We start from the raw sequence: 16,025 nt of genomic DNA on the forward strand, positions 1-16,025 counted from the left end.
ATATATATTTAGCAGTGAAATGCCAGGATTAATTTTAAAGGACTAGCTATGTCACTTTTCATCATAGCCATCTAGTGTTATATTACTACTGTAATCCATAAGGGCATCATCAAGATGTGCTCAATTTTGTTGTCTGCACTTGGTATAAAAATTAACATTCTCCAGTCCTCCTATGAAGAAAATGTATATAAAGGAAATATTCTCCCCAGACATTGAATTTGATGTATTTATGTGTTTTACATGTCAACTTAATATTTTTTTAATTATTTGTATTATTTGTAAATGTATTGAACTTCCAGCTTAATCCTGAGTAGGAACCTTCCATGTCAAGTACCAGTAACCAGCTCAAATAATGAGCATACAGGCTTCCAAAGGGCTAGCAGGGGTGCAGAACAGGCAAATTTATGTGTCTGAAGTGTCTGTAGGCAGCACTACGTTCCAACACAGTTGCACCCAACAGCTCTATTTCTCTACTGCTCTGTTTCCTTGGTCAAATTTATTCTGAAGTTGTACTTGTATCCTCCTACCTGCATCATGCCTCAAGTGCTGGTCCTAGACAGCAATAGCAAAATGTTCAACTGTGTCTGAAGATGTGAAAGTACCCTACCCAAAGGAACGATGGGTAACTCATCCACAAGCTACATCCCTGGAGTCAAGATAGTATAATGGATTGACTGACAAGTTCATCATATCACACATTTTTGTTTTATTTTGTTTTTTATAAATTAACAGGTCAATGGGTTTTTATGTAATTTATTTTCTTTCTTTTTTTTTTTCTGGAGCTGAGGACCGAACCCAGGGCTTTGCGCTTGCTAGGCAAGTGCTCTAACACTGAGCTAAATCCCCAACCCATGTCATGCTTTTAAAAACACCTTTAATCCCAACACTGTGGAGGCAGAAGCAGATGGATCCTATGATGCAGGGGTCAGTCTGGTCCACATAGTGAGTTTCAGCCTAGCTGAGGCTACATTATAAGACCCTGCCTCAAAAAAAAATATTTTTAATATTTTTATTTATGTGTGTGTGTGTGTGTGTGTGTGTGTGTGTGTGCTTGCATGCAGGTACCCAGAAGAGGATTCATATACATTGAAACTGGAGGTACAAGCAGTTGTGAGCTGTCTAATATGTGTGCTAAGAACCAAGCTCTGGTCCTAAGAGAAGCAAGTGCACCTAACTGCTCAGCCACTCCAGCCACAGGGCTCACTTTCAGAGTAGGAGAGAGACTGAGAAAGTTTTCAAATGTTTTGTTTTTGTTTTGTTTCTAACATAATATTTTTATTGATTATTCAGGAATTTCATATAATATACCCCAATAATACTCACCCCCCCAGTCCTCCCATGTCCACCCCTCAGCCTTGTGACTTCCCCCAAAAAAGTCCAATTTGTGTTGGCCCTATACCCACTGGAACATGGTCACCCCTTAAAGAAAACTGAGTTCTTCCCCACCTGCACCCTACCAGAAGCCATCAGTTGTGGAGAGCTACACTTTAGCATCCTTACCATCATTTTTATGAGTTCTCTTCAATGGCTTCCCATTGAGGCTGTTTCTTCTTTTTTTTGGGGGGGAGAATATGGGGGTAGTCAGTAGAGGCTGTCACAGAAGCCTTCTGTGTCTGTCACTCTCAACTGTGAGTCTGCTGTCATCGATACCACTACAGAAGCAGCTTCTTTATCCTTTACAGTCAGTGGGAACATCGATCATGAACTTCCACATGGTTGCTGGCAAGAGCACAGACCACAGAAGTCCACATGGCCACTGGCATTAGCACACATCACAGACTTCAGCATGGTCTCTGGTGGCAGATCTCTGCCACAGCATGGGCCTCAGATACCAGCCATAAACACCAATATGGTCCCAATGTGATCAACTCTGCCCATGGACATCAACATGGTTTCAGATGGCAGCACAAACCATGGACATCCACGTGACCTTCAGTGGTAACATGGACATGGCCTTCTGCAGGAGCACAGCCCACAGGCATCAGCATGGCTTCAGGAGGCAGTACAGAGCTCGAACATTCATCGTGTTGCCGTCATTTTTGTCCTTTAAAGAAAAAGGAAGAGGAAGGACTAGGAAGGGAAGGAGGGAAGGAGGGACTCAAGCAAGTGATGGCCGGCCATGTCTTACACAGTGCAGCAGTCGGCATGGTGTTGGTGCGCTCTTGGTGTTCTAGTAAACAGTAAAGGGAGTAGCTGTGTCTTTAACTCTTGCATTGCCTGAGACCTACTTCAAGTGGATTTGAGTAACCTCAATGTAATGAGTCCCAAAGACCCAATACAGCTGACTAAAGAAAATTTTGCAACCAACAAGGATTCTAAGCAAAATAGAAATGAAATGTATATAAAATTCCTGTGGGGTTACTTATCTTTCTAAATTTTATACAGGCTATGAAAGGAAACTTAAATACACCAAATTGGTCTCAGAGAAGTAGACCAACAGCCTGAAGGGAAAATGAGGATTCTTGGGAAAGGAAGCCAATTTTTTCCCACTTGCATGTGTAACTCTGTAATTATAATGGCCCAAGGGAAAATACAATTTATTATGCAACAATCCATTATTCATATTGCTGGCTCACACATCAAATGCAAAACTCAAAGCACACTGTCTAAGTTTTAAGTCGTGGGGTCTTTGCTTGTTTGAGGTTTGGGGAGATCAGTTCTCACTGTATAACTCAGCCTTGCCTCAAATTTGCAACCTCACAGCCCAGCCTCCAGAGTGTAGGGGCTATAGGCATGCACACCCAGCTCATCCACATCTTGAAAAGTAGAAAACTTTGTATTATTTATGAGGGAAGGCAATGAGGACAACTTAGCTGAAAAGTTGCTGCCTTTTGCTACTTTCTTGCTGATGTGAGTTTGTGGAAAAGTTCCAACACAGAAGGATTGGCATTAAAAAGAGAACAAGATAAAACTCAGAAATGACTAAGAAAGAGGTAATGATGGAGTGTCGGCATTCAGAAGCACAGCAGTAGCTAAACTCTGAAACTGATCAGTAAAGAGAAGTCACATAAAACTCACACAGTCCCATCCCTCGCTGAACAATTGGGACCTTTAGAAATGAGATTTTGCTCTAACTCAAAATGTCAGAACATTTTGTTATGGACAAAGGGCAGGGACATGACAGACTCCAGAAAGCAGGAGGTGGGGACTAGAAAAGGGGGTGATGGGATGCAGGTAGATCTGCATGTCCCTTGCGGGGACTTTGGATCCCTCTGATTTTTTGTTTCTATTATTATTGCTTTTAAACAGTGGGATGGCTCAGCAGGTAAAGGTACTTGCCACCAAGAAAACTAATACCTCTCAGTTGTACTCTCTATCTCTCTCTCTCTCTGTGTGTGTGTGTGTGTGTGTGTGTGAGAATTTGTGTGTGTGTGCACACGTGCATGTGCAAACAAATAAATAAACATAATTTTTTAAAGGAAAAAATTCTTTGAAAGGTTCATTCATGGCCTGTCAGCTGTAATTATGATTAGGTGTCCAACTGATGATAATAGTACTTATAGTTCATACTTCACTGCCAGAGAGTTCAAATTTCATTTTACAGATGTTCAACTTTATAACAAATACAGTTCTCCCTGACATATAGATGAGTCGGTTAGGCCACAATTGATATTTCATATTTCTGTTGATGCTTTTCTCTGCTGTTGGGATTTCTTGCAGCACAGTCTTCCGTGACCAGATACCCATAATGTTTGAAAATTCCCTGAAGGACCAGCAGTGTCCGTGTTCAGCCTGAGTGGGGTTTGAACGAGAAGTGTCCTCATAGGCTCACGGGTTTGAGCACTTGGTTCCCAGGAGGTGGTGCTGTTTGGGTAGGTTGTGAAACTTTGAAGAGATGGAATGTTGCAAGAGGAAGTGTATCACTGGAGCAGGCTCTGCCATCCCACAGCCTTGTTCTCCCCAGCCTTTCCATCACACATTCCTGACTGCCAGGCTGGAGTCACACTTCTGCTGCCAGGATTTCCCTCCACGATGGACTGTCTCCTTCTAGAACTGTAAGCCGAAATAAACCCTTTTGTCGGGGTATTCTGTCACGGCAACAGAAAAGTAATTAATATAGTCTAACTGTGAAGCTAGCAGCCCAGTCAGAGGTGCTATGCTCATCCCAGCTTCTTAGCGCTGAGTAGCCCTCTGAGAGAGAAACCATGACCCAATTGAGCTTGAGTTAAAATGTGAATCAGTAGTGACAGAACATAAGCCATATCTTAGAAGCAGCAGACATTTGTTCTCATTTGCATCATTCAGAATTTGGAACTTGAAAAGAAATGTGTTTCTAGATTCAGTTGAAGAATTGATTGTGTGCCCGCCAGTTCCCTTGTGGTAAGAATATGACCTGAAAATGTGAGCTTCATTGGCATGAAAATCTGTTGGTGAGTTAAGAGGTGTCCTCGTGAAGTAGCAGTCGCTGGAATAAAGAGAGTTTGAAGGAGGAGATAACTGACAGAGTCAGGGAAGCCTTCCAGACAAGGTGAGGTGAGTTAAACCCAACTGAGAAATGGAAAAATGGAGAGAACGATTGTGTGCTCTTGAGGACACAAACAGAAGTTCAGAAGCAGGATAGACACAAGCTGGTGTAACGCAGAGAAATCTGCTGAAGTGATGGCAGATGTATACCAAATTAAAAACATAAAACCAAGGAAGACATTATGGAATGTTACAGGCTGGCTTGGTGCTTGCTTGAAGTTGGTGGAGACTGGGGCATGCTATGTAGCCCATAAATTTACACTCCACCTACACCTGTCTCCAGAGTATGGGGGGCTCCAGGCAAGCACCACCACACCCTGCTTATCTAGGTCTTCTGAAGTAGAAACCTTTTCATCATTTATGAGAGGACAATGATGGTAATTTACCTGGGAGACTTGATTACCTGGGAAGGAACGACTAAAGTTCCTGACAGGAAACAGGACAGTGACGGGGTGGCAGGCGGAGCTGCATCAACATGCAACCAACTGCTAGTAATGGGAGACCATCTCTGTGACAGAGATTTTGTGTGACGAAAAATATGAGCAAGAGGATGACTATAAGACATGGAAGGCGGATGAGGTGGTGGCATATAACCAGCACTATTAGTATTTGAGATGACACAAGTTTCAAGGAGTCAAGGAAATGCCAGTCAACAATGGCCTTGAATTTTGAGTCCGAGAAAAACAAATGGTTGCACACTAGTTATCTTCACAACTTTGGCAAGCATCGGGGAAAGGGGAACTGTGAAGAGAAGGAGGTCAGCTCTGGGGACAGATGTAGTTGGTTGTTTTACTCTTTTTACTCTTTGGGGGCCTGCCATCCAGTTCCCAAATAAATCACCCAGAGGCTTATTCTTAGCTATGAGTGCCCAGCCTTAACTTAGCTTATCTCTACCCAGCTTTTCTTAAACTATGCGGTATACCTTTTGCCTCTGGGCTTTTATGTTTCTTTATCCTGTATACCTTCCTTTACTTCTCACTCTGTGGCTGGCTGTGTAGCTGGGTGGCTGGCCCTTGATGTCCTCCTCTCTTTCTTCTTCTTCTTGCTCTTAATCATCCTAGATTTATACTCCTGTTTATTCTCTCTGCCTGCCAACCCCACTTATCCTTTCTCCTGGCCCACTATTGGCTCACTGTTTAGCTCTTTATTAGACCAATCAGGTGTTTTAAACAGGCAAAGTAACACAGCTTCGCAGAGTTAAACAAATGTAACATAAAAGAATGCAACACATCTTTGCATCATTAAACATATATTCCACAGCATAAACAAATGTAACACATCTTCAACAAATATTCCACAACAAACAAATTTGTTGCATTTGAGGTAAATTTTGGAATGATGAGCAAACAGCAATGTCCTAGCAGGCACTGGGAAATATGTGTTAAAATTTGGTGAAATCTTCAAGATGAGACTGGAATACTCATCATCCATGTTTTAGTTAGAGTGGGTAGGAAAGTCCACAAGACTACAGAAGTCCCCCAAGGGTGTGCGTATGACAAGCATGTTACTGAGCCAAACACAGGAAGCTGTGGGGATCACTGGAGAGACTCAGAATTTGTTCTTTAGGCTCCTGGTTCAGTTTCCACTCTGTGATAGGCACCAGGACCAAAACCAGCCTATGGAAGAAAGAGGCTGATGTGGCTGGCAGTGACTGTCCACCGTCAAGGGACACCGAGACAGGAACTCAGGAACTGAAAGAGGCAGAGACCTGAAGGAACACTGCTTTCTAGCTTGAGCTCCATGACCTATTCAGCCTGCTTTCTTCTACAGTTCAGGACCACTTGGCTAGGGGTGGCACCACCCACAATGCACCAGGCCCTCCCACATCAGTAATCTGACCAGAAAATGACCTGAAGATTGCTTACAGGCCAATCCGATGGAGGCATTTTCTCAGTTGAGGCTCCCTCTTCTCAGATGACACTCTAGCTTGTGCCAAGTCAACCAGCACACTTGGTTTCTTTTCCTGTCACTGTGTAAAATACCCTGAGAAAGCAACTTAAGGAGAAGGGTGCATTCTAGCTCACAGCTCAAGGATACAGTCCATCAAGAACGTGAAGTCAGGGTGGCAGGGCCTATGATGCAGCTGCTCCCACAACATCCACAATCAGGAAGCAGAGGATGATGAAGGCATTTAGCTGCCGCTCAGTTCCCTTTACCCACTTACACAGGCCAGGATCCCAGCCAGAAAATGATGACCCTCACAGCAGACAGGCCATCCCACCTCAAATAACACAGGAGAATCCTCCACAGGCATACCAACTGAGGCCCACCCGTCTCCCAGGTGATTCTAGACTAACCAGCACAGTGTATAAAAACAGGAGAGACAGACAGACCAACAGACAGACAGACAGACAAAAACCACCAGAAACATGATTTTAAAGAGGAACCAGCAGAAATGGAAGAGATCCAGAGCTGCAGCTTTGACAGCTGGTTGGACAATGCCAGTCTTCCCCCATACAATGTATTTCTGATTAACAAACAACTATCTAAACCTCTTTTGCTAAGCATAGCTATCTTTCATCTGGTAGGAAAAAAAGGATTGAAAAATATGATTTTTCAAGAAATATAATCTTCATGGTCTCTCTTTGATAATATTTTGTAAGAATCTACTTTCCTGTGGTAACAGCTTAGAGCTGTGTCATACCTGTAAGCTGAATTTTAATAATAAATTCTATTAGAGACTTAAATTTCTTCTCCAATGGCGATAAACTATAAAGGAATGAACGAAAGGGACCTATCTTCTCCCAGTCTTCTTGACACAACAGGAACCAAAGGGGCATTTTTTTAAAATCAGTTCTACCAGAGGACAATATAACCTGGTTAACTTTCTTACCCACCAGAAGCACGAGACTTTCAGACACATGTTTAAGCCCAAAGTTGAGGACAATTCCACTCAAATTAAGTCACATGTGCTTCGCATTTGGGAAGTATGTTGTTGTGTTGGGGTCATAGATTACCTGCCAAACTAGATGTTCACAGTCTGCAATTTCTCTGCATGTACATGGAAGAAAAAACCGAACCAAACCAATCGTTTGCATTCCTTTTTAAAGTTAACAACATGTGCTAATGGTCTAATCACATTCCAAACTACCTGGAAGCTAATAATTAATCAAATTCACATTGGAAGGGATATATATATGACCAAGAAGAGTCAAAACATACTTACATTTTGTTGGCTCTGGGGCTAAGATTAATTTTTCTAGTCTGTTTAATCACTTCCTATAGTAACACTGGTCTCCTCTTCATTCACCAAATATTCCAAGTAAGCCAACCCCTCCACATCTCTCCGTTACCTGCATCTGCTCTGTTTTATCAATGGCTCAACCAAAACACCGAATGGCAAAGCATTCCACTTCCTCTGCACAACATCCAGATCCCAGCATTGTCACCAGATCTGTCCGAGACTCTGCCATGAGCATTTCAAAGACTGATTTTTATGTGTATGTGTACCTGTTTGGGGATGGTAGATGTGCACTTGTGGGTAGAGGCCAAAGAGTGACATCAAATGTCTTTCTAGATAACTCAGCACCTTAGTCTCTCACTGAACCCACAGCTAACCTACTCAATTAGATGGCTGGCCAGCAGAGCCAAGGGCATGTCTATCTCTGGCCCAGCACTGGAGCCATAGGCACGTGCTACTGCACTTGGCTTGAACTCTGGTCCTCCTGTTTATGTGGAAAACACCTTACCATACTGGTAAACTGAGCCATCTCCCCAGCTCCCATTTGTAATCTTTTAAAGATCCAGTTTCATAATCCATAAGGTTAGCCAAAAGACATACCTTATCCGCCATGTGTGTTGAGCAAAAAGGGGATCTTAATAAACTGTATGATGCAGAAATATCAGGTAAATGTCAGTCCACATTAAGTTCCCAACCACCCAAGGAAGACTAAAACATGTACAGTATGTCTTTGTTATGGGTTTGAGTTTTGTGGTAGTTAGTTCACGGAAGAAACAGACTATATTAAACTATTTAACAATACGTGAATTAGATTGCTGATAACTTACTGCAGTCTTCACACACTCTAATCTGGAAAATGGGGACCCCACAGAGAGGCTCTGGGCAGCTGCCACATGTGAAACATAGAAGGGGCTCCGGGGGTGGGAAGAGTGTGATCCATTTCAAGTTTCCACAGCTTCAAGCATCAGAACCCAGCATGATGGGGCATTCGTAGTCCCAGCAGTACAGGGTCAAGTTCCAGGTCAGTGTGGACCATGTGGGAACCCCTTGCCTAAATAAATAAACAAGAGGCTTCTCAGCCACCGGCTAGCTGAACATGAGCAAAGGGGCCGGGGCGGCTATACAAGTCCAACTAGGATGTTCCACGCCTATTGTTTTTTAAAGAAACGTTACCAATAGAAAGTGAAGGCTAGAACTGGGCTATTTTATTCTATGTTAAAAACCGATCTTTAACAAAATTACAACTCTAAGGTATTAGCGATCAGAGCCATTCCTCTTTTTAACAGGACTCAGCACTGAGCTTCTGCTGCCTTGCGTTCATCCATCACTAATTGAGAAGTCTTTTTACAGTAGAGCAAAGGTTTGCTGCTCAAAATAAAGATGAGTGGGGCAAATCTGCCCTTCAAGGCACAAGGATGACCTTCCTTCCCCTAAAGTAACACAGAACCCCCAACCCCAAACAGCGCAGTGGGCAGACCCTCTGTGGTGGGCAGGCTGTGGGCAGTGGTCCTTGTTGCCACTTCCAGGCTGCTTTCGTTGGGCAGGTAGCTCCCGGACAGGCCCCTCCACTTTCCCAATTCCTTGGTGGAAGTGCCAACATCAATCATAAAGACGGTGTACGCACAACACTTACAGCTCTGCCAGGAAGAATGTAGTCCTGAGCCAGCGGCAGCTCTTACAGCCGTGAGGGACTGGGTTCGATTTTTAGAGCTGCGCTCCCAACACAAGCCCAGTTACTACCGTCAATGCCATGGTCATTCCAGGTTTTTCCCCTGTAACTGTTGTTTAAGTTAGCTTATGAAGTAATGTGTTTCATTGTGGTGTTTTCATACATACCTTCTTTTTTTGTTTTTGGTTCCTATTTTCTTTATCCCTCCCCATATATTCTCTCCCATCATCCCCTCTGCTCCCTCCCCCAAGTTTATACATGTTCTCATTTGTTTCCTCTCTTACGATACCCTCTCTTGTCCAGGTCCAGCTTATTAGACCCCTTCCTCCTCACTAACGACCACCTTCTAATTTTATGTCAGATGTACTCCATCATCCCATCTTCCCCCCAATTTAAGATCTCTTCTTTACCTTCCATGGTACACACACACACACACACACACACACACACACACACACACACACATAAATCTTGGTTCTACATCTGAGCGAAAACATGAAGCATTATATTTTCTTAATGTGACTTACTTTACCTACATAATAATTTCATTTTTCTCATGGATGAATAAAATTTCATTGTGTGTACATACCACGTTTTCTTTATCAATTCATCTGTTGACGGACTTCCAAGTTGGTTCCATTTCTTAGCTACCATAAATAATATAGCAGTAAACATGGATTTATGACTATCTTTGTCATATGTTGATTTTAGAGTCCTTTGAGAATACACCCAAGAATGATATTGCTAGGTCACATGGTAGACCTGGTTGTTTTTTTAGCTTTTTAGAAATCCCCATGCCATTTCCATAGTGATTGTGCCAGTTTACATTCTTATTAGCAGTGAATAAAGACCCTCTTCTGTGCCACATCCTTGACAGCATTTGTTACTACTGTTCTCTTTATTTTGGTGGGGGGGATTGTTTTGTTTTCGTTTTCAAGACAGGGTTTCTCTGTGTAGCCCTAACTATCCTGGAACTTGCTTATACACCAGGCTGGCCTGGAACTCTGCCTGCCTCTGCCTCCTGAGTGCTGGGATTAAAGGCATGCACCACCACCACCCCACTCTTAACTTTTCTTGATTCTTTATGAATTTCACATCATGCATTCCAATCGCACTTATCTCCCTGCCCCTTCACATCTGCCCTCTACCCTTGCAACCCATCCCCAAAACAAAACCAAAATTAAAAAAAAAAAAAAATGAAAGAAAAGAAGACAAAGAAATAAAACAAAAAGAGAAGACCCTTGTCGTGGAAGCTGTAATGTGGCCCACTGAGTCACACAGTTTACAGTTTGTTCCATTTATCTTCACTTGCAAGTGTTCATTGCCTCGAGGCCTCTGGCTTCTGCTATACCACCAATAATGGGCTCTCACTGGGCTCCTCTTAGCCTGTTGTGGTCCTGTGTCATGGAGATCCTTCTGTTCGTCCCCTTCACATGCTCCAACGGTTCACAGATGAGGTGGATGTTGGGATGGGCCAACTCATAGGCCTGGTTCTGGGGCTGGGTGGTAGCTGGGTTGGTCAGCTCACCAGCTTTCCCTCATCCTCACTACCCAGGTGAGAGCTAGCTCACCCAATGCAGCCTGCCCCAAAGAGCAGGGCCAGTTCTCCTGCTTTCGGGTCCTCAGATCCTGGTCACTCACACTCACAGCACACCACAAGGGCCAGCTCTACTGTTTTGACCAGGTGAGGTGCAGGATCCTCTCTCCTGATTGCTGTAGGAGGGTATATGGGTGTTGGGGGTGTCAGCTCTCCTGCTTTCATGCCCTTAGCGCTGGCTCACCTGCACCACCACTACCAATTGGTTCAGCTCAAATGTGCTGCCCAGGCAGGGTGCAGGGCCAGCTCTCCTGTGTGCTGCAGCTGGTGGGGGGCAGGGCTAGTTCTCACTCTTGTGACCCTGGGGCCAGCTCTCTCACTTGCTGCAAGAGGCAGAGGGGGGAGGCCATCTGTCTCTCACCCCTGCCACAGCAGAGCAGACAAGGAGAGTGGGGTCAGCTCTGTTGCTCTCACTCCTTCAGTGCTGGCTTACCTGCATCCTCAACAATAGGGTCAGCTCTAGTGTGCTGCCCAGACAGAAGGGGTGCATGCCTGCGGTGAGGGGTGGAGCCATCTTTCCCGAGTGCCGGAGGAGGGGGACACAAGTGGACTGCTCCCTCCTGAGGGATAGGACTAGCTCTCTTGCTGCAGTATCCAGGGGTATGGAGGGAGGAGAACAGGGCTAGTGAAAGGCAGGACTGACCCAGCACCTCATGGTTCCAAAGAACCCCTGTGCACAGGCCATAAACATCATCACAGACCCCAGCTGCAGCAGAACCATGGACCCAGTCATGGCCCTTGATAGCAGCTCAGGACCTGGACATCATCATGGCCCCGGTGGCAGCACAGACCACCCAGATCAGTATGGCACCTGTGGCAATATGGCCCTCGGGCACTAACATGGGCTCAGGTGGCTATCCAGACCCTGGGCATCTGCAGAGCCCTCGGTGGTAACAGGAGGAGCCTTGGACACCACCCCAGATCCCAGCCGCTGCAGGGCCACAGACCCATACATGGCCCTAGGCAGACCAGCCCTGGACTGGATGATACCATGGCCCCAGGTGGCAGTACTGACCACTCAAATTAGCTTGGCCCGGAGGCACTCATAACAGTCTTAATTCAAATTTCTCCTATGGCTATGGATGTTGCATATTTTCCCAAGTATTTGTTAGCCTTGTGTATTCCTTCATTTTTGAGAATAGACACAGGGACTGGAGTCGGTGTTTAATTTTTGCAGCTCCTCACATACCCTACATATTAACCCTGTCTGATGTGGACTTGGGAGCAAGCTTTCCCATCCTGTGGGCTGTCTCTTCAATCTGGCCATTGTTTTACTTGCTTTGCAGGAATCTTTTAACTTTGCGCCCTCTCGTTTGTTGATTTGGAGGTGATGTCCTGTGCTATTGGCGTCCCCTGCAGGAAACCCTGGCCTGTGTCCAATCTGATGTGCTTTCCCTGTCCTCGTCTTGCAGTCTCAGAGTTCTGAGCCTTGCATTAATTATTTGATGCATTTTGAACTGTGTTTTGTGTAGCATGAGAGATGATAAAGCAAATTTTGTTCTTGTACATGTAGATAGCCAGTTTTCCCAGCACCCTTTTTTTTTTTAATTCACACCCATTTTTCTTTTTCCTTTTATATAACATTATTTCCTTAGGCTTCAGCTAAGATACAAAATTCAACCACACAGAGAACAATAACCCTTCCTATGAGCTGGTCCTGAATGTCTATTATTATGAATGGGGAAAGATGGCCTTGGAATCTGCTCACGGCTTATTACTGTGTTTTGTGTGTATTTATATCACTAAGGAAAATATAAATAATGGAGTACAATTTTATATATTAGCCACTTGTACTTTTGATGCATATAATTTTACTTTGCACCTTTAGTGTTTACATTTATCAATTTTCTAAATACGATCCCTAAACTGGATGAGGGGCCTGAAAACGATAAAAACTGCAACCAAACCTCTTTGCCATTTTCAGACACCCAAGGACTCCACATACTGCCTCAGACAGCTGATTGGTCATCTTTTCCTCCTCAGCAATATCTGTTGACGCTTGGGTTCAAAAACAAAGAAGATGGGAAGTTTTTGGAAAAGGTGTCAAGCAGGAAGCTGCCCACTTTCACAGGTGATTGGAACTTCAATGTACTATATTTTGATATATACCCATTTGAAAACTGTGACAAGGCTGGGACTATGTCACAGTGCCAGGCTCATAGCAGGGCCTGGATATCCAAAAATTTTTGGTTCAAGTCACTATTAATCGTAGCTAGAGTTTTCCTGCCTGGCCCAGTCAGGACAACTCTCTCTTACCCGCCAGTCCCACAGTCGCTCAGACCCAACCAAGAAAGCACACAGAAACTTACATTGTTTAGAAACTGTATGGCCGTGGCAGGCTTCTTGTTATCTCCTTCTTCTATCTTAAATTAACCCATTTCTGTTAGTCTATACTTTGCCACATGGCTTGTGGCTTACCAGTGTCTTTACACGTTGCTTTTCATGGCGGCGGCTGGCGGTGTCTCTCTCCAGCCTTCTACTTCCCAGAATTCTCTTCTCTCTTGTCCCGCCTATACTTCCTGCCTGGCCACTGGCCAATCAGAACTTTATTTACACAGAGCGATATCCACAGCAATTAATCTTTCTGATTTTCTTTGTGGGCTGATTAATAATACATGGAATTCTTATTTCAGGAGAACTTCCCCCCAGGAACACACTGTACACAATCATGGAGCTTACCAACTGATTCCTAGCATTCCAGACACCACCTCCACCACTGCCTGTCACCTCCACCATTGCCTGTCACCACCACCACTGCCTGTCACAGCCACCACTGCCTGTCACCTCCACCACTGCCTGTCACCTCCACCACTGCCTGTCACCTCCACCACTGCCTGTCATGGCCACCTCTGCCTGTCACGGCCACCATTGCCTGTCACCTCCACCACTGCCTGTCACCTCCACCACTGCCTGTCACCTCCACCACTGCCTGTCACCTCCACCACTGCCTGTCACCTCCACCACTGCCTGTCACCTCCACCACTGCCTGTCACAGCCACCACTGCCTGTCACCTCCACCACTGCCTGTCACAGCGACCACTGCCTGTCACCTCCACCACTGCCTGTCACCTCCACCACTGCCTGTCACCGCCACCACTGCCTGTCACCGCCACCACTGCCTGTCACCTCCACCACTGCCTGTCACCTCCACCACTGCCTGTCACCTCCACCACTGCCTGTCACAGCCACCACTGCCTGTCACCTCCACCACTGCCTGTCACCTCCACCACTGCCTGTCACCTCCACCACTGCCTGTCACCTCCACCACTGCCTGTCACCTCCACCACTGCCTGTCACCTCCACCAAAGAACACAGGCTTTCAGGGACAGGGCTCAACATTTGAAGCACTTGCCCTGCAGGCATGAGAACCAAAGTTTCAATTCCCACAGAAATGCTGGGGGAGCTTAGTGTAGTGCTAGCCATGGAAGGCAGAGATGGGATCACCAGAGCAAGTTGGCTACCTAAATGGCCATATCGGCAAACTCCGGGTTTGATGGAGAGACCGTGCCTCAATTAATAGAGCATGGAGGATGAGTCCTGCCATCAACCGGGGCCTCCACATGTATGCATGCACACACACACACAAATAAATGAAAAAGCCACACACACACACACACACACACACACACACACGAGAAAAAGAAGTAGCAAATTATCTATTATCCTTAAATAGCAAACACAAACCAGTTTTTCAACATGACTAGTATAGGAAATCAAAAATAGCAATGTCAATTCCAGGCCACTTGGACTATCTGCTGGCACATTAACATCTGTTCTACTCTTTCCTTGTACAACTAGTCAAGAGTCTAAATCTCCTGAAGAGTGCATAACTTGATGGTGTTAGATAATTCTGGTTAAGATTTTCAAGAAAATGTTTACTCAGAAGTGAAATCTTAGACATACAGACTGAATTCAGGGCCAGGTTGAGCCTGCTCCTTGTGCTATAACCACATAATTAAGAACTGGAATTTTGCCTGGTGCAGGATCCCCCGAGGCTTATCTCAGCCTCGAGCCACGTTCAAAGTCAATGGCATCTGCACACTCGCACAACACCTGAGTGGAGCGAGACAAGAATCAGACATGTTTATGACAACATTTTTTCACAATCCAAGACAAACATATTCTGCTGAGATATGCGAATTGTCACAGGTTGTCTCTTAGATCTCTCAATCAAGAAAATGAATAAATGTCAGTTTCTAAAGGGTGATGTCTCCTCTGCCTTCTCCTCATAGAGCTTTTATTGTCACACATACAGGCTGGGGATGGAACTAGTGTCCATACTAAAGATTTCCTGTTAATATTGAAATATGTTTTAGCTCACTAAAGAAAGCATTCTGAAATGGAATTCTGGAAAAAAAATAAAAATTTATTGTTACAATTTCTAGAACATAAAACTCCCTTCTCTCTGCTGACCAGAGAAGATACAATGAGGCTCATGGAGACAGTGGGGAAGCGAATCCTGCCAATCCTGGACTTTATCCGAAGCACACAACTGAATGTGGGTATATGATGGATCTTGTGTCCTGTGTGTGAACATTGAGATTTCTGAGAGTATGGAAAGCCAAAAGAGCAAACATTGCCAGTGTTGAGTTTGGGGTCTTTGTTGTTGTTTTCTGAGTGTTTGTCAGATGAATGGCCCCTGGCAGAGCTCTGCTTCTCCACACCTCCCCACCATCTGAGTCAAGGCTGCCAAAGTGAAGTTTACATCTCAAATCCATGACAGAATGTTAGCAATCATAGTGTTTCCCCTTCGTTTACCAAGCCATCGCACAGGACTACCTCACTGTCTTCTCGGGAACCCAGTGCGTGTGCCTGCACACCCAATCACACCCGATCACAGGATGCCACTCAAAACATTGCTGCTGAGCTGTGTGTGGCCTTCAGATAAATGATGTAATCCCTTTTCACAATCCAGGGCAAGTGTGCTTTCCCCCAATCCTGTGTCCTAATATGTCCTAAATGTGACCTGAATTCTATGCTGCTCTTTCACAAACTGTCTGTTATTGTACTGAAAATGCATTCAGAGACCTTCTCATTAATATATTACAAAGGCTGCAGGTTTATCCTCCTTTTGATGTTTCAGAAAAGGCTTTAAGTTGGAAATCTTGAAGAAT

General features: G+C 44.7%; 1 protein-coding gene across 1 annotated transcript in view; it reads left to right on the top strand.

Moving 5' to 3' along the window:
- Positions 1–16,025, top strand: part of Spata16 (spermatogenesis associated 16) — a 250,773-nt gene that overhangs the window by 186,664 nt on the left and 48,084 nt on the right. Inside the window, exons 6-7 of the mRNA XM_036189517.1 lie at positions 12,836–12,982; positions 15,297–15,409. Of these exons, the coding sequence (XP_036045410.1) occupies positions 12,836–12,982; positions 15,297–15,409 (260 nt within the window). The remainder of the gene's footprint in view (positions 1–12,835; positions 12,983–15,296; positions 15,410–16,025) is intronic.

Source organism: Onychomys torridus, chromosome 6, assembly GCF_903995425.1.
Source record: "Onychomys torridus chromosome 6, mOncTor1.1, whole genome shotgun sequence".
NCBI lineage: Eukaryota > Metazoa > Chordata > Mammalia > Rodentia > Cricetidae > Onychomys > Onychomys torridus.